The 24,384-nt window shown below is 38.7% G+C and overlaps 1 protein-coding gene across 1 annotated transcript in view; it reads right to left on the reverse strand.

Annotated features, from left to right (window-relative positions):
* LOC104042565 (RP1 axonemal microtubule associated) overlaps positions 1-24,384 on the reverse strand; it is a 177,882-nt gene that overhangs the window by 75,252 nt on the left and 78,246 nt on the right. Inside the window, exons 26-31 of the mRNA XM_064445442.1 lie at positions 16,989-17,143; positions 16,262-16,340; positions 13,048-13,129; positions 10,877-10,932; positions 10,690-10,722; positions 4,838-5,007 (exon numbers count right to left, since the gene is read on the reverse strand). Coding sequence (XP_064301512.1) covers positions 4,838-5,007; positions 10,690-10,722; positions 10,877-10,932; positions 13,048-13,129; positions 16,262-16,340; positions 16,989-17,143 — 575 coding nt within the window. The remainder of the gene's footprint in view (positions 1-4,837; positions 5,008-10,689; positions 10,723-10,876; positions 10,933-13,047; positions 13,130-16,261; positions 16,341-16,988; positions 17,144-24,384) is intronic.

Genomic DNA, 24,384 nt, shown 5'->3' on the forward strand with positions numbered 1-24,384 from the left:
ATATTTTTACAAGAGCTTGAACTGTTTATGATGTATAACTTATGAAAAGAGGCCTATGGTAGGAAAGAGTTGTACTTGATGACTTAAAAGATCCCTTCCAGTCTGAATTTCTTAAGGTAAGTGTTAGAAGTGGTTGCCATGCCACTCCTACAAAATTTCAGGATTCAAGGCATTATTCTTTAAGGACGAGGGAAGAAATCCTTCCCACTGACTATATAAGAGCACCAAGGCTGCAGGGAATCTCTCAGCTCATGAACTGTGACTCCACAGCACCCAGAACGGATACACAGCAGTAGGTTTACGCTGAAGAAGGGGGTGCCATGTTTGGTCCTCTCTCTAAGCCTAGCCTGCCCTGCCTGTCTGTATGTCATCGTGCATACAGAACTTAAGGCTGTCCCAGACTACAATGCACATGTGGGGGGGTTATGCCTCTTGGATCTACCACATTCTCAAAGATTCCTCACTTGGTCTCCACTGTTGTGCCATGAAAAGGGAAACACTTGGGCAGAATTTCATGTCAGGAGTTTTTCATTCATGCTGTGTATGCTGCAAAGGATATCATTAGCTATGGTGAGCTGTGGTTTAATTCTCATAAAATATGCATTCACCTCATGTTAAACTTAACAGGAATTATTTGGGTTCATTGAGAAGACAGCGCACAGGTTCTTCACCCATCTAGACTACAGTTTCTTCACAGGCAACAAAATCATTGCTGCTTCTTTTTCAGAACCAGACTACTGACTTGTAAAATTACTGCCTGCAGATTTTCTTTCTTGTAGATGGACCTCATGACTGTATCACACAGCTACTCTAAATGCTGTGCACAGCTTATTTCATAAAGCTCTCTGGTCTGGAGTTGCAACATCACAGAACTTGGTTATTTTTATATGACAGGGCAAGCTGTAGCTCACATTTTACTTTGTCTTCTGCTACTCAAATTTGCAATTCTCTGGGCTTCAAAATTGTCATAAAGACATGTGTTCTAATCCTTGTAGGAAATGCACAGATGAGATATATAGGAAAATAATTTCAGAATACAGGACAGACTATTTAAAAGCCACTATTTTCCCTTTTGTTGCTAGAATCACAATTTCAATTAATTCTATGACTGCCTTTAAACCAGCAGTCACTAGTAATCATACTCTCTATGACCTGTGGAATAAAACCATGCCAACTATTTTCAGCTGAGCGTATTGGATATTTCCCCCCTTTTCATGGGTTTGGCTTTTTCCCCCACAGTTCTGGCCATCATTAGCCTTTCTGTTCAGCTCCATCACTGCAACTGAGCATTGCCATTACAACATTATTGTAATCCTTTTGTAAGCAATTTAATACAACCAGTTTCCCTTTGGAATATGGTATCCTATCTTTGATCCCATAAGTGGTTTTTGCCTCCATCGATGCCTATTAATTGATGTAACATGACCTTCAAAGTAGGGACAGACGAATAATCCATCACGAAGTATATAACCAGTGAATATCCTGGTTTTAAGTTTGCAGAATGTTTAGAAGAGGACTCTTTGCATTGTTTTTTATTCATTACTATAATTTACTAATTAATTTTCCACATTTATTTCTTCTGAACAGTTTTATGTAACATTCAGTATTTGATATCTGAGCTGAGTTTGATGTGGTTTGTCATATACTAAACAACACAATATTTTTTCCATTACATGATTGAAAGAGCATAGCTCTTATAATCAAGAGGATGCTCTAGCAAAGCCACTGGAGTTTTGAAGCTCTCAGGGACAGCTAACTGATAAAGAGGATTGGAGGAATTTCATAATGTTTTAAATCTTTTCCTTTTTGACTTACACAGCGCTTCTCCAAAGACATCATGCCTAACATAGTCAGAGCTTTGTAAAATTTACTGTCTGGGTGCACATTTAAATTAAATTCTCTATCACTTCCCTGTTAAAAAAAAAAAAATGCATAAATGATTCTAGTTAAAAGGGTGTGGTCAAAGCATCCCAAAATTCAGCCGAACAGCTTTCTGTCAGGAACTCCAGAAATCCTGCTACTTGTTGTTTGGAGCATCACCTCATACCTTGGAAAACACATGGAGCATTGCATTGTGTGATTTAAAAATTACTGTCACCCTCATAGTCCTTGACACAAAATACATTCTGCATTTGTTGTATATTTACGAACAGTCCTCCTTGCAGTGCTCTGTTGCTCATTTCATACTACCTGTGCTAGTGCTTTGCAGAGTAGTTTTAGGGATCCCAATCCCATGATCTGTCAGTCGATGTATCTTTGCATTTTATGATTCTCTGGATAACAGAATGTGCACACTACACTGGGACTCTCCAAAGGCATGCTCTGACAAGCTTACTCTTTCCGTAACCAAGGAACACTGATGACTGAGAGAAAGATATACTTTACAAATTTACTCATTCCACATGAGATCAACAATTGATTTCTATCATTGCAGGCATATCAAGGAAAAAAATTCTACCACCGCACTGTCAGTTTACGTTCACTTTCCCAGTTAATTTTCAATGCGTTTGTTCACTGGAGATGGCATGTTTTCTTTCCATGCTATCTTCAATGTCAGAACTCCCAGGAGAGTCAGCAACATTGAGACATTCACCTATTTCTCTATTTATTTACTAGAACTAAGGTGTTCTAATTAAATTTATTCTTCTTTAAGCAGCTCACCCACTGTACTACAGTTGCCTGAGACCACTGAAACCCAACAACTGTATCTGATAGCATGCTGCTATTTTATCTCTTTTAACAATTTATTCTTTACTTTTTCTACATGCAATTAAACTACACCTGTTCTTTCATAGGAGTTGTTTAGAAATATTTTGGATCAAATAATCATTCTGAATACGATACACATCTGTGCATATATTTGTGTGAGAGCACCTGGAAAATCAGGAATTTACATGCCTTCCTGTCCTCAGTGGGTAATAAATGTGTCTCTGAGATCAAAATTAAGCCTACTGTTTCAAAGCAATGTAAGCTGCTTATATCACATAACCTGTTGTTCTTTTTACTGCACTATATTACTAAGGACATTTGTCTAGGACCAGGATCTTGGAGGGGTTTAAAAGTTCATTTACTCCTGCTTGTTGGAAAGCTGAATTCACAGCTTGTCCTCCTTGTGATATGATGCTCATGCCTCCAGCCTGCTGCTACAGCGGGAGAACATGAGCAAAGCTTCTGCATTCTTCGGAATGGCCTTAGTAAGAGCGAAAAAAGGGAGAGTAAAAAGAAACTGGACTTATTAGCTGAACCACCTAGAGAAGATATGAAGGTATTTATGGAGACATCTGTGAATCCCCAAATGCTCCTTTACATCAGAACCACTATTCTGATTTCCTTAGAATGCCACGGAGACAAAATTTCATGCACAGTAAACAATGCTCACATAGAATAATCTTCCTCATACAAAGCAACAAAACAAGGACAAAAATAGCTAAGGGGAAAATATAGACACTAACCCAAAGCCAACCCAAAGCATGAACAAACATTTAGAAAGCCATTGGGGTGGAAGCCCAGTACGATGGATACAGTACTATGGTACCTAGGATAGTAGATTATGAGGGACAACCACGACTGACACATAACAGTACTAATTTATCCTAGCATGAAACTCAGTCATTGAAACTAGGCAACCTTAACAAGGAGCACATGTCATTCGGGAAATTACCAACAAGTTGGATGTAGCAGAGGTCTGCTTTATGGAATGATGCTTGCCAAAATTCAGCCAGCTGGTGTGGTTGCTCCATAGATTGTGTCTCTGTTGACCTCTTCAGTTTATGTCGATGGCTTAGGAAGCTCCTTTTGTTGCTCAGTGTGTTTCCTGTCTGTTTTCAGAGAAGCAGCAGCTTTCTTGTCTTTAACAAGCGCCATTTATCTTTTCATTTACTGCCCATAAAGTTTCTGAATTGCTTTAGCTTGTTATTTAAATTAAAAATTCAGCTGGATTATGTCATTAGGACAAAGATTTGACAACATTTTCTAAATGTAGTTTTGCCATTGTTTTCAGAATATTTATTGCGGCCATGGAAAAGTATTTCTGACCTTTAAAAAACTACCTTGACTTGCAAGCTATTTCTCTCATGTCACTGGCTAGAAGCTGCACTTCATGCCAATCAACAGAATTTGCAGTGACCTAACCTAGAAAGCCAGGACAGAATTTTAACACTAAACAGATGCCTCAGACGAATCCTCTCAAAGCAGCAAGATGCATGTCAGGTGTACAGGTAGTCAGAACTGTGTTAGGGCTGATTTTAATACTGGCCATGTATATGCTATTGCTTCAGGGTTCATCACACTTTGATATGCATGACTGCATTCTCCTGTGATGTATGATTATCTAGAAAAATCCTCTGTCTGCTGGCCTGAGAGACAGAAATGTTTTGGGGGAGAGTGGAGACTGCTTTACAGAGACTGAAATAAAGGAAAGAAAACCCCATTTATGTCCTCTGGGAATACTGTCCAATCCTTCAGCTTCTGCATTCTGAAATAATTCTATATTGCCATTTGTATAAACTGCAACTCAGGAATCTTTAAAGAATTAGAAAAAAATGCAAGACAAACTGATGAATACAACAAATTACACAAAAGGAACCATTTTTCTCCATGATACATACATACAAAATTCAAAGAGAATGCTGTTGCTGTCTGTAGTAGAACAGGAGTACCAGCAGAAGATGGCCCAAGATCTAAAGTTATGTCATTCCATCTTTGTAAATAAATGTGTCATTTGTACCAGCCGAACTAACATTCCATGTATATATATGTATGTGTGTGTATATACATCTTTTGGTTAGAGAGGAATGTCATTATCAGCACTGCGTAGTACTGTATATTTATGACTTACAGTGAATTCATCTGTTGCTCTGGGTAGAAAGCACACGTATCCTGGGGTCTGTGGAGAAAGTAGAAGCTCATCACTTTTGCCCTTTGAGCCATAAATCACAAGGGTCCTTTTACACTCTTGTGGCTCTGGGGAATCTCCGTCTGTTTCAACCTGCACTCTCCACTGTTGTGCTAAACGAAATTTAAAAAGTCACATTTTTATTATCAATGGCAGAGAGTAATGCATGGTTTTGTTATTATTACAACAAAGAATTTAAAGATTAATGTGAACTTATATCACATTTTATAAAAATAGACAAATAGACTTTACTTCTCTTGAAGATAATTATAACTTAAATAGGACTTCATAAACATAACACAACTGTTGAAGTGGGTTTGCAAGCAGAAATTAACACAGAAGCAGAAAAAGGAATATTTGGCTAGGTTTTTGCATTCTTTGTAAGAAAACAGTTGCCTTAATAGTAGTAATTAATTTATTAAATTTCCATTCTTAAAGTGTTCATTGTAACATGAAAAAGAAAACAAACATTTTGAAAGCCCTTTATGTGATCCATTTGTAAGAACTGCTGGCTAATACACAACTAGTTAAACAACAAAACTTAAACCTATTTTCTCAGATTTTTCTAACCTAATTGGTCACGTTCAGTCTTCTCCTTTGTCAGATCAAATAATTCATTAGGGTTGAAGTCAAAATTTGGGGGATTCCAAAGAAGTGTTTGCACTGACCTCAGCTCATGGCTTGGGCCTGGCAGAGATTCTTTTTGGTAGGTGACCTGGACTCATAACAATGTTTGAAGTCCAGAACTCAGCCAAGAAGCTACAGAAAGCCATTCCAGGTATGGAAAAAATGCTGTGTCTCAGACAGTATAGATTACAAAGTTACTTAGCTGTTTGAATGTGAATCTTCCCCTGAATTCAAATGAAGTCTTTGTAGAAAAGACACTTGGTCCTGCATGGCAAAGGGAACTTAACAGTGGAAGGAAACCAAAAGCCAATGTTTAGACTGTGACTTGTAGTCTGATAGCACGATAATGTGCTAACGGGATTAATATAAAGGAGAACTATTTTGTGATCGTGTGTAAGCCTACAATTCAATGTGCTGACAAAATAAATCTTGGAATAGTTTAAGTTCTAAGTAATTGGATGTGATTCTTTTTCTCACAGTATGGTGTACTTTTTCATACCTTCTTTTATTCCTCCACTTGCTTGGAGATGGAGATAGGGTAAAAACCTGATCTGGTTTCCTTGATTTATGATTTTCCCAATTTTCACATTGTTTTCTTTAGCTAATTCTGGTTTCCCCCTTATTATAGAAGCTTTTTTCTGCATTACATCTGACTGTTCCCTGCCTCCTCTGGGCTCAGCTACAAAACAGCAGGCAAATACCCATCTCACAGTCAGTCTGCTGAGTAACACACTAGCTGAAAGGATGCTTCCATCTGAACTCCTTTTTGAGGTCATTTCCAGGAATGAGTCAGATGTAGTACATGGAAGACCCACACTTTGCCTAATGAGGAACTTTTGTTGTTTGATATATGTGCCAGCCTTGAATTTTATCTCCTTGTGCCAGGTTGGCATGTGGTACCCTTCAGGGTGTCACACTTGGTGAAGTCAAGCATCGTTTGAGCTTCTGCTGTTCCTGAGCACTCTGAGGGTTTATGAGCAGCTTCAAATTTTTACAGAGACTCCCAACATAGCCCTGAACCCCTTATCCTCTCCAACTATGTCCCAGGAACACAGTTGTGTTCCTCCCAGCAGAGAGGAAATTAAGATAATTTTGCATTACTGTGTTTCACAGGTAAGCTTTTTTTTTCTCTGTAATATCCCTCTGCTTCAGGAGAGAGCAAGCCCCAAGTTAAGAGAAAGCACAGATGCATAACAGCCTGTTCCTTGCTCAAAGAGGCAGCATGTTTAGAGAAGGTATTTCAGGCAAGGTGATTTATTTTAATTAATATCCATGACTGTGTTTTTAATTATTATTTCAGAAGAAAGGCTAAGAGACCGGTTGGGAGTTTCCAGGAAATAAATCAGTGGTTAACAGATTTAAGGCCTCTTAGCATCTGCGACTGTTCTCCTACATTTACTTTTAATGCTTCTACAATTCAGTAACTGAGCTAGCCCAGACTGACTACATTTTCTGTCAGTTCAGCAAATTCATTTAACCTGCTCATGCCAGAATAAGAAAAAAATGTTTTGTCTGATACTTTATTCACTTAGACAGCTACTTGGTGAGGATGACTACACCAGACAGGAGACTGATACCTATTCTGTTCTGTCATTTCTATACCTCTTTTCAAGATATTCCGAAGTCCTCACTAAGTTCTGAAAATCAGATAGCTTGGCTTGAGTAGGTCCTCTTCTGTGTTTCACATGCATGGCCACATTAAAAAAGAGACTTTTCCCCTGTGTTAACTTCCTTTCAGTGTCACTATTGTGTTGGTGTGTTATTGTACTTTTAGATTATGTACAAATCTATAGCCATTTTGTTTCAGACAATAGCATGATAACTGCTAAAATGAATGGTGGAGGGAAAACAGACTTCTGTTAAAAAAAAAAATAAATCTCACTGATGATACCAAGGTGGGAGGAGTGGCTGATACACCACAAGGCTGTGCTGCCATCCAGTGAGACCTGGACAGGCTGGAGAGCTGGGCCCAGGGGAACCGCATGAAATTCAACAAAAGCAAGTGCAAGGTCCTGCAACTGGGGAGGAACAACCCCATGCACCAGTACAGGCTGGGGGCTGAGCTACTGGAAAGCAGCTCTGTTGAGAAGGACCTGGCAGTGCTGGTGGACAGCAAGCTAACCATGAGCCAGCACTGTGCCCTTGTGGCCCAGAAGGCCAACAATATCCTGGGCTGCATTAAAAGCAGTGTGGCCAGCAGGGAGAGGGAGGTTATCCTCCCCCTCTACTCTGCCCTAGTGAGGCCACATCTGGAGTAATGTGTCCAGTTCTGGGCCCCCCAGTTTAAGAAGGACACGGAACTGCTTGAGCAAGTCCAGCAGAGAGCTACCAAGATGATCAGGGGACTGGAGCATCTCCCTTATGAGGAAAGGCTGAGAGACCTGGGTTTGTTCAGCCTGGAGAAGAGAAGACTGAGGGGGGATTTCATCAATACCTATGAATATCTAAAGTGTATGTGTCAAGAGGATGGGGCCAGACTCTTTTCAGTGGTGCCCAATGACAGGACAAGGGGCAATGGGCACAAGTTGGAACACAGGAAGTTCCACCTCAATATGCGTAGAAACTTCTTTCCTGTGAGGGTGACAGAGCAGTGGAACAGGCTGCCCAGGGAGGTTGTGGAGTCTCCTTCCCTGGAGACATTCAAAACCCACCTGGACACGTACGTTCCTGTGCCCCCTGCTCTAGGTGTCCCTGCTCAAGCAGGGGGGTTGGACAAGATGATCTCCAGAGGTCCCTTCCAACCTCTACCATTCTGTGATTCTGTGATTCTTTCTTTTCTAAAATAATACAGTCAAGGATCTGACTTCACATTACAGGGATGTATCCAGAGATATGCTAGAAGCAGGGGCTCTTTCCAGAAAGCCTTTTAAACACTACTTTGAATGTGAAAGATGCTTGCAGCAAAACTGTGAAAATCAAACCTGCAATGACCTCTGCATATAGCAAACTGGGCAAGGTAAAACATAAAGTCAACAATTTGTAATATAATTCAGAAAAGTGAAAAGGAAGGGTTTTTTTCTGGTTTGAAAATATGAACAATTCATATGTTTTCAGAGGATTGCCACCGTTGTTTTTACAATAAATTTTTCCAGGTCTTTTTTACTCTGCTGGTTTTTTGTCTTAAGACCTAGAATGGCATTCAGTTTGCTAGATGGAGCAGCAGGTTGTTTACTTCCCAAAGACTGTAGAAATTTGTGTTGCCTTGAGGCAGAGCAGTCAGTCTGCTTATTTTATTTTCTTAGGAAATTCCACTTCCACCTGGCAATATATACTGTCATTGCTTTTTAGAAGCAGGACCGATCCATGCACAGTTTGGGAATTGTGATGATTCTTACCCCATTAGCAAATACTTGCAAGGTAGGGAATAATTTAAAAACAAAGCAGTCATAGAAGAATTTACTGCATGTTTTCTCTTTTCTTATGAATTTTGTGTATGAATTAATACCAACAACCTTGCACAACACAAGAAGAGACATCCTAGAAATATCTATTAACTCAACACCATTCATCCATGGTACTGTGTCATGATGGATTGACACAGAACTGAGTATAAGACACCTTTTCAAACCCCTTGTGATTGTTACCCTCCTATAAAGCTCAGCCTTTTCACTTGCAAGGTCTATGAGATAACCAGTAAAACACCACAAATTAAACTGTGAACAATCCTGAGATCAATACTGCTCATCATCTTTTTTACATAAGGCATAAAAGCACAATCATGCACCTATCTCAGTTCCTCACTGGAATGAGCTCTGGGTAAAGAAAAGATGGCTCAAGAGCAATTCCAGCTAAGCTGATACGTTGCTAATTGGCAGAATAGTTCCTGAAAATGTTTTTCTCCTTTATGTCTTCATTATTCAGAACATCTGATCTCAGCCTAGAATTCAGCATACATTCTCTGGGTCCTCCTGGACATCTCAACGGTGTGACATTTCACAAACTGGTTAAGAATAAGCCACTCTTTCTCCTCATAATCAATACATGGTGTCTGACTGCTCTTGACACACAGGCTCTCAGCAGTCTGTGCATCTGTGCCTGCTTATTATAACACAATAAAGAATGAAGCTACACTGGAAAAAACCCTTAGATTAGTAGTAAAACATAGTCTATTTTCTGAGCATAAGGTGAAATAGATATGGCTGCATCTCTGAACTGGGCACTTAGCAGAATGCAGAATCCAATTCCAAGTCATTCTTGTGAAAATCTATTTGTCTGTGGGAAAGGCTTGACTTACTTGAGTTAATCAGTCTTCTCTTGTCAAAGTTATGTTGCCATGGAACAACAAAGCTGTTGGCTAAACTGTTTGATTGAATGCAAATGATTTAATTTTCACTGAAACTGGAATTAGATCAAGACATCAGGATTCATCCTACAGAAGGCAAGCCACTGTTTCCAGAGCCAAATGCAAAAGTTACTTTTTTTGCTTTAGTGTCTCCCATACCATTCCCAGACACAGTTACACAGAACATGCATTTACAGTCAAATGTTCATGAAAATACTTGTGTCAGTCTGTTTCTCTTTTCTGGTTAGAGAGAAACAGAGATGGTATCTCAAATTTTAAATGCTTGGGAGGTGCTAGAGTATTACAGGGATGGGATTGTCTTTGTAGGTATAAAAACAGACAGGTGGATGGGTATTTTTTATTAAAATCTTTTTACTAATTCAAGCATGTTTAGTCAATTGAATGCGTAAACTACATTCAGCTTCACTAACGGATTTGAAGTTCAAGCCTGCATTATTTCTGGCTACTTTGGGAATACCCTGATGGATTTTGACCTGAAAATGCTTCCACTAACACTTCACAACACATTTTTCCACTTGATGATGTTTGCTAGGGGACCTGTTCCCATGTATTAAATGACAGTGACATTTGGATAAACAAAACAACACTAGGATCTCTTCTCAGAGGAGTTCCTGGCTGATTTCAGGACAGCATAGTAGAAATAGAAAGAAAATCAGAAATGGCTGATAAGCAGCATCTTTTCTCAATTGTTTATAAAGGCCTAGTCCTTTCTGTAGACCTCTGCCAGCCAATTTGTCTTCATTTTCTCTCATAGCTGAGAGTTTATGTGTATGATGAAGTCACTTGCTCATGTATTTGTCACTTAACACTGATTTGCAGATTAAATTCAAACAGTAAAGGCAATGGTGTAGAAAACAGCTCTTACCTTTAAGAAAAGCCTTTTTTGAATTGCCATCCCCTAAAATATGAACAGCAAAAAATATGTGAACAAGCTTTATTATCACTTTTCTTCTTAAGTTATGGACTTATTCAGAGGGGTTCTTCAGTAATAACTAGGCATTAGGTATATACTATATTGTTATATCACAAATTTTCTTTAACAAAATACTTACTATTGGCAGTTAGCTCCCTCTCAGTTTTCCCATCATCTTGATATTCATCTAACCACCTTTCATTGCAAAAACAAAAATAATAAGATTAATAACAATTTTCAGTATATTACAAGCAATCTGACAATTACCTTCTCTCCACCAGTATTTTTCTTATACTTTTTTTATCAAATTATGCCTTGAAACTACCTCCTAGGCTGAATTTTCTTTTATACTTTCATCACAGTTGGCCTTATTCATATTAGGAGAATTTGGCTTACTCTGCTCCAGGCAAATAGGAATTTTCGTAGTACCTATATGAAGTACTATAGGTCTATATGAAATACGTTATATGAAACACTAAGTATTTACAGGATCAGAGACTCAACTGTACATTTGGTGGAGGGGTATATAACCTGCAGTAGTTAGTTATAGTCATTGTACTTAAAATGATATATAACCTCTGCAAGTCTGGAATTTTCTAAAGCTTCTGTAGATCAGCAGCAATGAACTGAACTTGTCTTCTTATTTGCCTTTTATACTGATGAATTTAAGGATCTTTCCTGCAATATCATTTAACTACAAACACACATCCATACTCCTTCAGTTGATCCCCCTTGCTGATATAACACTTTACAGCCTTTAACAATCTCACTTATTTAAAAATAAATAAATATGTGCTCACTATCAACTTCTTTCTGTTGGCTCCATGTTGATGTTGCATTTGTTTAAACCCAAGGATCCATAACATATTTCACTTCTTGTATATAACAAAACTCTATGAATAAATCTCATATGCATGAAGTCTAAACTCCACTGTATTTCAACCATTGTTGCAATAAATAGCTTGATTAACTTTTGTGAGCTATCTCCTCATTCCCTCCTAAGAAACAAAAGATCACTAGCACTTTCTAAAAATAGAATGTAAAATTTGACACGTTGGCAGCACGCTTACGCTGCAGGCAAACAAAAAAAATTACAGGACACCTCTAATTCTATGTATAATGTTTCTAACCTTTTTCTAAGAGCTTAATATTTTTTTCTTTTTTTGGACAAGGCAGTTTTATAGAAAGCCTGTGTCTTCATTAAGTATCCCTCCCTTTAAAGAAGTCTCATAAAATCTCATTGTAATTACAGAAACAAATGTCTCATTCATCTACTCTTCCAACAACTATCTTTAATGCCCACCAAACCAATTAAAAAGCCTAAAGGAAAATGAAACCAAAAACCTGATCATTGGAATAATATTTCTGAAAGGAGTAAATGGTTCTTAGATAGCCATTTCCAGGTAGGATTCCTAGAGGAAGAGAGCTGTCTTTAATGAACCCCTAAAGATTTTCAAGATTTTAACGCACAGTTCCCAGAAATCACATGGAAACAATTTGGGCCATGTAACCAAAACTCATAAATTCCAGAAACCACATACTACAGAATGTAATTAGTTGACTCTAAACTACAATTCCTCAAATTATTTCTACCGCATTAAATATACTAATATAGAAATAACACACACAAATCCTTACTTTAATCTATTGGTTTATCTTACGTTTTTTCTCTGTTATAGCCATATGATTCAACTCAATGACTGCTAAAAGTTCAGGTTCCGGTTGCCTCAGGTAACCAAAAAAAATTGGAAAAATAGGCTGTTTAGTAATTGTTAGAAATGAGATGGTTGAGCATTTTCCAATTTTGCCCATGGCAGCAAAATTCTAGACCTAGTAAGACAGACAAATAGAGATTTACAAAATGAAAGGAAATACTGTAGCTCTCCTTTAGGAGAAAAATTAAAGGTCTTTCCAAAGATTTCCAGGATGTATATGTGGTTTTCAGTGACTGAGAAAGAGAAACTGAGCAAAAACAGTACAGTTAAATCTTTACACATAATACTTTCTAAAAGATGGAGAACTGAAAGCTTCCTTATTTTCATGTGGTCTCTGTATAATTTAGGTAAAAGAAAGATCAATGCACCTTTTCTCCCGTGCAACATTTAGTTTTGGGCATTAAGCTATGACTCTTTCCTATACCAATACAGCAACTTCGTTGTTTGTTTCAACAACAAAATTTTGCATCCCTTTTATGTTGAAAAGCTCAGGCATTGTTCATATACCTAGACTGCATGCACATGCCTGTTCTGCAATTTTTTTCCTTAGGTTGCTGGCAGTGTAACAAATTGTCTTTCTCCATGAATGGCATACCTATTACAGGGAAATACAACCTCCTGAGCTTTCTTTCCTTCTTTATGTTTGATGATGATCTTATCCAGGAACCATCCATTGCCTGTGTTGAAATGACAAAAGTTTATCATGTGAAATAATGCATTTTTTAAAATAAATCTAAAGAAAAAAGCCCAGATTATCTTTTTCCAGCAGAAACACAGGTCATATTAAGAGAGAGCTCAGCTAAATACTTAAGATAAATTAACAGAATGAAAGCTTTATTATTATGTGTCTCTTGGTACAATGTTAATTCTTCTCTGCCTTGCTCTGTTTTAATTTTAAGAAAGGTGGGGTTTTTTTCTTGGAGACAAGTATATGCGTACATCTGTGAACTGCCAACACCATACACATCCCAGCCTACATGTTCTGATTCCTCGTGATCAGGCACAAGGATGTTTGGACAAATCTCTTTATGCAGTTAACTGGAAAGCTGGAAATTTTGGTCCTCTATGAGTGAAGTTGTTTTGCATATATGAGAGTATTCAGTAACAAATCATTAAGACAACTGCTTTCATTTGCAATTGGAGTGGGGCTGCAGCCTTGGAGGGGCTTTGTATGTCTAGGTGCCAGTAACTGGGAAAAATGAGGATCCAGGGATCCAGGCCAGCAACTGGACAGACTGAGTGTCTAAGGCCATTTACTGGAGGCTTTATAGTTCCAAACAGTGTATATATGTATATATTTGCCATTGATGGACTGGTGTTCTGATCAGCTAAGGAGGGTAGCAGGATAAGGCCATCGGTTGTGTTTGTGTTTGTGTGAGTGCTTGTCTGTGTTGATCTGTGTGGCCATCCATATGCATCCACATATGTGTTTTATAAATGTGCTTGTGTGCGTACCTATAGGGAACACATACACAGCCTTGCTACTAGTGGGACCGTGGGCATGCAGCTGTGCAGCCTGACTTCTGTCAGGCTACTGAATTCACCCTCTCCCTAACAGCAGTAACCACTGCTACCTCCATGCTGATCTCTCAGATCACTTCCAATAACCATCCTAGTGACTGGTAGAGTTCTCCTGCAAAGCCCTTTTCAAATATCCTGTTCTCACTGTGTCTGCACCACTCACAACTTGTCATATTGCTTATGAGGTTTTGCCTGACTCATACCATTATTTATCAGCACGTTGTAGCAAAACAGCATGAGGGATGTTTTGGTCAGAAGCAGACAACTGCCCTATTCATTTACATGCTCTGCCTCCCAGGCTGCATCTGAGCCTGGAAGTCCCTAGAAGGCAGCAGTCTCTGTCCCATAGGGAGGGCTTGCCCAGGCAGTGCATGGAGCAGAATGGCATTTCCCCTTCAAGACTTCAGGGCAAGGGCACATTAGGACACTCTGCAAGCTTCTTCTGTCACCTTCCTATACCTCAGATGCTCTTTCATTGGAAGGATCCTACTAGCCTGGCCAAGATTCACTTGCTAGTCACTTTGAAACAGGCTAAAAAAGATGAAAGGCACTGCTTGTGTAAATGTACAGGAATGTATGGAAGGTTTCTATGGAGGAGGTTCTTCCAGTGGATAAGACACATCATCTAATGACTCACACGTGACCAATGTCAAAACCCTGCTGCCTAGGACAAAATTCCTTTTCTTTCCTCATTCACAGTGGCTGTGGGAGAAGATCTATGCCCTGCAGTCTAGGAGCCCCAGAGAAAATATATGTTCCACAATCCTACCAGGACAGTCTCCAAATCAAGACTAAAGACCTTCTGCCCTATCAGTCAGGCAAGTCATATGATTAGAGAAAAAAAGGCAGCCCCAGCTCTAAAGGAGTTTTAGCATCTTTTAGACTCTCTTTCCTCCCTCTCAACCCCCAAAAGACTGGGTCTCTAGATGGCCTCTCTCCTGGCTCACTATCCTCTTCCAGCTCTCAGCCCCCCCCGATCACGTCAGGCCAGGCTTATCTGGGGCTAGTTTTGGATGCAGTTCAAGAGAGGTCTGTGACAGACTCTGTCTGTGCTGAGTACAATGAACAATCATCTTAAGTACTGAGGCATAAATTTAATCATACCTTGAACTCAATCCATTGCCCTGTTTAGACAATCCTCCAAAACCACAGATTTTTAATTCCATTGTCAAAGAGCATCTTAAGATAGCTAAGTCTGGTTGCATATTTGTAATGCTGATCCTGTGTTATGGCTATGCTGCCTATTAAAGGAGAGATGAGGGAAGATAGCATGGTATGCTGTCCTGGGGATAGAGTGAAGGTAGGCTCTACCACACTGCATTCTGTGTTGTGTCTTGGCCTACAAGGATGTGAAACTCATATATATAAAATCATGCATATTGCTGAAGGCAGCAAACTCTAGAGAACTACAAAGATACAAGAACCAAGCTTACTTCCCATTCCAAGGCTGCACTAATAAGCCTACTTCTGTAATAGTCACAAGTCTGCTCAGAGCCTTAGACAGTACAGACAGCAAGATTGGTGTTGCTTGAGGCCATTTCAGAACAGACCAGGGTAAAAGAGCTTTTCTCATCTAGTATCAGTGTGGCCCTGAACTGCCTTAAAAATCCTTCTCTTCATTTGGTTTCTTCATAGCCACTAATCTGCAAACAAATTTGCAATATTTACCTCTTCAGTGTTTTTAAATGCTAGCGTTCTCTTTATTTACATCATTCCAGAGATACACACCTCAAGGGCCTATATCAAAAATTCATCTCATCACAACATTATCTCTTTTCTTTCTGAAAAACCTACAAGCTGAATGCAATGTCACTCACTGGAGCAGCTCCACATTGACTTGCACAGACTAAATAACCAAATCTTCTACCATTGTCCAAAGCAATAAGGACATTATGCTATAGCTACTCAAATTTTGTGTGACAGTAAAGCAGGTGTTGAAGATCTTTAATTCTACTCCAGCCAGTCTTCACCATTTGTCTAATGAGGGTTTGTTTATCTGTGTAAGATACACTTTCATGAGTTTTCTGCATGCAAATAAATAGTACTTTCTTATAAATAAACTTGAAAACAAAGATTGAAATGACAGTATTTGACATCAAACTCACATCCTTTTTGCTGCCCATTACCACTGTTTTTCACCATCCCATCACAGTGACCAGCCTGTGGGAAGACTTTTTATCACTGCAAGACCTTCTGTCACGTTTTGTATGAAGGATGCAATATAAATAAAGTGCATTGTGTTTAAAAAGGACTGAAAACAGATTGGTCTCCAGGAAGTTAAATCCTACCTGGACCAGTTCCATCATGGCTAATCAGAACTTTCTCCAAGTCTCCCAGTGAGATGGCCTTTATGCAGAAAATATCCATCTGTGGAACCATACAAGGAAAATTATAAAGGTCTTGAGCACAGCTATTGCTTTGACTATAACTGCATAGAATAGGGTTTTTTCCCCCCTGTTTTTTTCCCCCAAATGAATATAGGTGTCTTATATTGGTCCTGGCCAGTCAGTGAGGATCTTTTAAAGCTTTGTGGGGTGAATAACACTATAAAATTACTCCACAGAGACAGCACTCAATTCCTTTGGTATGACACAAGGATCAGTTGAAAGAATTATTTGGTCATCTCTGTAGTACATTTTCTAGCCCTATCTGCCTCACCAAGACGGGAAAGCTTACTCGGGAATAAGGATTTAGAATTGATTCTAAAGTTCACAGTGATCTGCCTAGGAGAACAAAAATGATATTGTTACCATTTTATCTATATGTGCAATATGAAGAAGCAAGAGTACTCAAATTCTACTATGCAGTGCTCTCAGTAAATCATTGATCCATCAGATAAAAATTATTTGTAGGGTGAAATTCTGTAAGTAATTTTGAATAAAGAAAATACATGAGAAAATGGCAAACTGCTTGAATAAAACTTGCAAATAAAAAGACATTTACACTTCTCGAAGAAACAGTTTGCCAGCTAGAATTCACTCTTACTGATCAGAAGTAACATTTTTTTTACTTCACCTGTCCATGTCGAAATTTTACATTATTATTCTTAGATCTATGGAGCTTCCTTTTGCCAGCATCTCCTCTTGTCCCAATGAGGTTGATATAAACATTAGAATCTGTTTCAGCGCCAAGTTTAGCACCCGTGTATACATGGACCTCGTACACCAACACTAGAAGAAGAAAAATCTTGAGATTATCCTTGTAGTTTGCACAAGATTCAAAAGCTTTCCCGTCAAAATTTTGCCAGAAGACTGTACTGACTTTCAGGTTTGGAAGTAGAAACAGCTATCCATGCATTTGTCACTTTAAATCTTGTAATTCTCTGCACAAAAATATGAAAATACCAAGCTTAAAAAAATATATCATGCTGAGTATAGCTGTGCATTGCTCAGCAAAGCAGCCCATGAAGCAAGTGTTCCCTAGTGCTCTGTTTTCTTCTCTCGCTCCCTGTTGAGTATTCACAATTTCAGGACCTAATTTGCAGTCTTTCTTGGCAAGTTATCTGGAGACCACCTAGCTGTGCTTAGTCAAGGACTCAAACAATAGCTATATTTCACTGGCACCAAGGCATTTTCAACCTCCAGATTTATGCAAAACAGAATTTTCTGGGTGGCTAACCTTCATTTCATCTTAAAGGGAGAATAGCGATCATGAATGCTAGAGTTTTTAGATTTTTACCTCACATACCACAGTGGGCAAGCAGATGAATGGGCCCCTCATCTATAAAAAGTGTACATTCAACTTTTTTCTGAAGGTTTCAACATTTACCACTAGCAGATACCAACACTTTTAAAAACAACTCTTAGTTAAATTTATTCACAACTTTTTAATGTCTCTCCTTCTTGTCTAGACCAAAGTCTTACACACAAAAAATACGTACTTACCTTCAAAGAATTCTGGAATACAATTCAGAGTTACTCTATTAACATATTTTGCACCACACTATAATTTTTATAATTATCTAGATATGCAAACTTATTTTTAAAAAGTTATTTGCAGTACTCACATACTGCTATATTTAATTTCAGTTTTTCTTATCTGATTTTTTAAAAAGTTTTTCTGTTTACATCTTAATGACAATTTTTCCATGCAGTGCTTCTATTCTAATCACAGCTGGCCATTTCTGCTGCTATGTAGTAGATCACAAAGGATATTACTGTTTCACTGGTGGGTAATTTTGATAGCTCTTGGGTGTTAAGAAAGATAGCGGAAGCCCTAACAAAAACAATTAAACACTACTTTTAAGAAGTAACTAAGATGAAAACAGAAAATTATAACAAAATGTTTGAAACTGGACAATATTCTACAAAAGCTAATTAAAATACTATTACTCTTATACCACCAAAGAGATAGTAGAACCTGACATTTCCTTAAATTTTTAATTCACTGGACCCCAAGGAAGCTTGTAAACCTCAAACAACATGTCATCCACCATCACTGAAGAACAACTATTTCTGATTCCCAGTGGAGAAGCTAAACAAGTAGTAAAATAATACTGCAAATACTTAAGGGAAAAAAATAGCCCCACATATATTGAAAGATAGGAAGGAAAAGTTGATGGATAGACTGTATGCTTAATCAAATTAGAATATTTCCTTGAATCTTTATAAAATTATCCTAAACTGGTAAAGACAGTATCTCCAACTCTTCATCACTATTACTACTGTAAATCAAAACAGGAGTGGTGTCCGTTGATCAGTTTTATTATTTTCTGTAACTCCAAGCATTCACTGCAGCTCTCACATCCATGCATTAGTGTACCAGCTCTTAGCCTGTGACATAAAATTGATCTCAATAATACACACACGTCTTCAAAAATTTGGCAGTCTTATAAAAACCAGTTTCAAGGTTTTTAACATAAAAATGCCATGTCAGAAAAAATCATAGGTATGGATGGCAATTAACAAAGATAAATGGATCTGATATCCAAATGACATTTTATATCGTAATCCTTAGTAAAATCATAACCGTGTGCAGATTAGCAACAGGAGAACATAAGACAAACAAGAAACTGTTCAAAGGACAGAGGGTGAGGCATGACAGCAAACTATGAAAGGAAATGTGCAACAAAACAAAGAGCCACACTGACCACGAAGGGGCAAATTCTTTCAGAGTGTGCAAGGAGAGAGGTCACATTTCCAAAAGAAAACCTAACAGCTATATTCATCTGGCCACAGCCGTTTCAATAGTAGGGTTGGACTAGCCATGGAGCAACGCACTGGGGATTAGTAAAAGCAGGGATCTATCAGCATGAAGTCTTCTCCGTGCTTTTACATTCTTACTTACATTTCCAGTTTTGAAAAAGCAAAACATCTGTGGGAGCTAGGGAAAGGGTATAGACTGTTTATGTTATGACTGTTTATATTCAAGTATTGGTATCTGTATTGCTTACACCTACAAGTAATTTCCATGGTCAAAACTGCAAATTTTAAGTAACTATAAGCACAATTGTAAAGCATATTCAAGGCTTTATTTTTTAAGAAGCCCTTTAAAAATGAATGATTGCAAGAAAAAAATACCAACAAGTTCTGGAGGAAGACCAAACCAAATAGATTAAGTAACACAACACAAAAATATTAACAGATAAATACATGACAGTTCCTTCTGTAGCACTGTGCATCCCTGTGGTAACCAGAGAGATGATAATGATCTAATACAATACAGCTTTCTATTGCTACAAGCCTAAATAAATCAGTCTGAAGTACAAAATATGGACATGTTGAAATGTAAAGAACTGGAAAATATTTTCCATAGCTCCTTGTGTCGCTACATCTCTCACCATCTGCAAAATGTTAGGTCTGGCATTTACTTAGGCTACACAATCTGCATTATTTATAATGGAACCTTCTTAACAAAAAGACCAGTTTGTGCTTTAAATTTTTGTACAAATTAACAATATGGGCTGCTATATTAGGAAAATAAATGGACTGTTCATTCCCCTTAACTTGAGTATATGTTACAGTGCATTTTGTAGGAAACACACAAAAAATTAAGCGATGAAAATATTCTCTAAAACACACCATTCATGCCTACTTAGAACATGTCACTATGGAGAAACGCTTGGACATCCGTATAAACATTCACTAAATAGATTGTGGAGGTTAAGCCTTTTCTGCAGAAATGGAAACCTAGGCAGAGACCAGCTTGAGTGGTGCAATTTTTTCAAACTTGTCAAGCAGTTCCCCTAGACTGCAGAGCAGCTACAAAAGGTGCTAGTGTTAATGGCTCCTGAGCTGCAGATTGCTTAAATATAAGAACATGAAGGATGATGCAACTCTGTAACAGATAAGGCAAGGTGCATCAGTAGTTTGATGAGCACAGGGGACAGATACAACCAAATCTGGAGAACGAACCTACCAGCTGGGACAGCAAGACTTACCATATGTGAAATTTGCCTTTTTGTAGCTTTCTGTATATTGTTCACAAAACTCCACTTATTCTGTATAGAATAAAACAAAAAGACCCTAGAAAATATATTCAGCCTCTGTGACTCTGGTTTAATTTCCTTTGAAAAACTGACCTACTCTAAGGCCCCTGCTGCTGCCACATCTGAAATGGAGGCCTGCTTCACTGCAGTAAGCAAAAGCCGCCCCCAAGAATCTGAGAATTGGAACTCTACAGCCTGATCCTCTACTCTGTAGTACCAATTTCATTTTACTATGCGTTAATTTCATGAAACTACACCAGCTGAAAACTGGGGTGACAAAGCAGAGAGGTAGGCCTATAGGCAAAACAAAAAGGAAAGAAAAAGTTGAAAATTACATCGTAAACCCAACCACTGAACAGAAGTCAGGGAATATTGTTTCAGAATTATGAAGACCCGTTAGACTGACATCTAGCCATCCCTTTAATGTGGGGCACATCAAAACAATAAACGTCTTCAAAAATACAATAAATTTGATAAAGTTTATAAGAGGATTAATTAATACAAATAGCAGGAAATAATCACAGAATCACGGAATGGTAGGGGTTGGAAGGGACCTCTGGAGATCATCTCGTCCAACCCCCCTGCTTGAGCACAGACACCCAGAGCAGGGGGCACAGGAACGCGTCCAGGTGGGGTCTGAATGTCTCCAGGGAAAGAGACTCCACAACCTCCCTGGGCAGCCTGTGCCACTGCTCTGTCACCCTCACAGGAAAGAAGTTTTTCCTCATATTGAGGTGGAACTTCCTGTGTTCCAATTTGTGCCCATGGCCCCTTGGCCTGTCATTGGGCACTACTGAAAAGAGCCTAGTCCCATCGTCCTGACACCCAGCCTTTAGATATTTATAGGTATTTATGAGATCCCCCCTCAGTCTTCTCTTCTCCAGGCTAAACAAACCCAGGTCTCTCAGCCTTTCCTCATAAGGGAGATGCTCCAGTCTCCTGATCATCTTGGTAGCTCTCCAATGGACTTGCTCAAGCAGTTCCCTGTCCTTCTTAAACTGGGGGAGCCCAGAACTGGACACAGTACTCCAAATGTGGCCTCACCAGGCAGAGTAGAGGGGGAGGATAACCTCCCTCTCCCTGCTGGCCACACTGCTTTTAATGCAGCCCAGGATATTGTTGGCCTTCTTGGCCACAAAGGCAGGAAATCTCTAAATAAAATCACCTTTCAGAAAATTAGTGATTGAAATCTGCAAATTGCTAACAAAGTAACTTTAGATAAGCTCTGTAATCAAAAAGAGAACTCTGGGACATGGATGCATGGATGAAACTGTTGGAAAAAGGGACGTAAAATGTTTTCAGGCAGAGGTAGGAAGCTTCTAAAAGGCTCCATGAAAGACAGATATTAAAGCTGTATAATGACTATGTTAAAAAGCAAAGACATATCAAAACTGATATATTTGACATTAAAAAGTGTCAAAAATACTATAGGAGTCACTGAGCAGTAAAGTGTACAAGTACCAAATTTATACTTGCTCAGTCCATAGAAATGCTACTACGGCTGCCTCTTGAGATGTTACCATGAGAGTTCAGGTGCTTTTTTTAAGTCCCAACTCCAGCTTCTGGCATCTATTGCTAACATGAGAACATGAACTACCTGGAATAAAGCGGAAGACAGAAAGGAAGTGTTGTTTCTCTGGTAATGAGGAAAAGGTAACCTAAGGGCATACTAAGGGCAACAGAATGCAAGTTAGAGAACGCTTTTTCCCAGACTCCTTATTCTGGGCACGTGAAGCAGGGTTTCCAATATAGAAGGTTGGTATATCCCTAATCATTCACCAATGGTAAGAGTTAGTTTGGCCCAAATCTGCAAGCACACTATATAATTCTCATTTCCTTATGAAGGAGTAATATAAAGAATTCAGTGACTTGTGACATTTTCCTTTGGAAAATATAAAGAGTAAACAAGCATCACAGGTTGCTTTGCATTAAAGACTAAGTTAATATTCTGATATGTTTTGGGAGAAAAAGAAAATAATCCTAATAGAAGTAAAGAAGAACTTGTTGGTGAGAATAAGAAAATGAAAGTTTTCACTGCAGAAATATTGGTCCTTTTCTGCTGACTTAGTATGAAGTACTGTCCCATTGTCAGTTCGTTTCAAAGTAATTCTACTAAAAGAAAAGTACAGTCATTATTTTAGGAACATAGTTAAGAGCAGATGAATTCAAGATAAATATACTTGTCACTTATTACCCAAAGTACATTAGATAAGCTTCCTCCACATTACAGTTGTCTGAGCCTAATGACACTGGTGTGCCTACAGCAGCACATTAGCTTGAATCCAGAAACTGAATCCCTTGGTTGGCCCTCCTTTCTTTTTTCTGGTTTGCAGCATGGAGTGGTTTTAGAGAAAAAAAACCCACTGTATTCTTTTTGGATGAAACTAAACCAGAGGATATGTTCCAGGAACAAAATGATGACGATTTTGCCACAAATTGGCAGTCAGTCCGTGGGAACAGACTAGAACAAGCCCAGAGTAACTTCCCCCTAAATGCACATAATGAGGACATTGGACCCTCAGCTCATTGCATTTTTAGCACCAACTGCTTCACTCTGCAAATCCACTCCCATCAGGCCGCTAGTGTAAACAGACAAATTGGCCAAAGAACACAAAACCTAGAGAGTGGTAAATGATATACAACATTAAAATTGTCAGACTGTTTCTATTCAGTCCTCCCTTAATGATAGCAATCCGAGGTATTAGAACAGCATTACACAGGACTGCTCCAGGTTCTGCCTTTGTTCCATATGACATGCCCACTTGAATGAAATTGTCATTTTGGCTTGATCTGTTAAACGGCAAGACTGAATCGCTGTCACGTGGTTTTATCATTTGGTTTTTACTACCTGGTCTGCACAAATAGTGTTTGGCATTTTGCCATGACAGAAGGGTAAAGATACAGATTGGCGCAGTGTTAAGGCTAAAAGGGAATGATTTCTTAATGGCTGATAATGATTAAGAGGCACTATCTTCCTCAGAAGTGGTACATATATTATTTGAGAAGACATGAATACAAAAACACTGTCAGGTGAAGACATTTCAATTAGAATGACAGTTCTCAGGCTTTCTAATCTCCAATTCCATTTACTCCTGCTATTTGGAGCAATATTCTAAAAAATATATGGGAATATTCTTCATAACATGCAAGAAAATTATCAACTTTGAAAAATACACACTTACTAATCAATTTTACAATAGGAAGGAGAAGCTTGACTATTTACCTAAGTAGTTGGTGCCTCCTGAGTGATTAAACAGGGATGCAAATTTTGTTGAGACAATGCTTGAGTCATTACTATTTGCTTTGGTCATCTTTTGCACACTTTCAGTCAGTGAGCACACTCTAACCTTTCTGTATTTGCCTGCACATTTCTCCAAGTGGAAAAGAAATCTAAATCTTTTGAGCTGGAATTTTTCCTGCCTCAGCCTCAATATTTGTCTTTGATCTCAAATCTACAGTAATGTCTTCAATTAGGACAGAATTCACCATCTATATTCTCATTTGAAGTTTATGTTCACCTAAACAGAACAGTAAGAAAATCCAACAATTCTTGTATCATGCACTCCTTTAGATCAAAACTTCAGCCATATCTGAAGACAACCCGTGTTAGATTGTGTGATAAAGGTCTTCTGCACACTCACAAATGAGCCCAGAGAGACATTGGCGGGGGAGCCCAAATAACACCATGCTCTGGCTTCCCCCAGGCCCATCACAGGGCTGTCAGCCCATCTCCACAAGCACAGGGGCACAAGGGCAGGTGGGAACCCATATCAAGGACTCAGAGGAAGGGATACCCTTGCAAGGGCTGTCCCAGGAGATTCTCAGTCCCAGTGTCCAGGCATGAAAGCCATCACGATAAGTCAATTCTGGAGTGTCTATCGGACTACTGGGGTTTGTTGCTTGGGGGTGTGAAACACAATATGGGACACAGGGGAAGACCATTTTGAGATTGCACAGGACTTTTTATGGGATGTTTAGATGGAT

This window comes from Phalacrocorax carbo, chromosome 2 (genome assembly GCF_963921805.1).
Source record: "Phalacrocorax carbo chromosome 2, bPhaCar2.1, whole genome shotgun sequence".
NCBI lineage: Eukaryota > Metazoa > Chordata > Aves > Suliformes > Phalacrocoracidae > Phalacrocorax > Phalacrocorax carbo.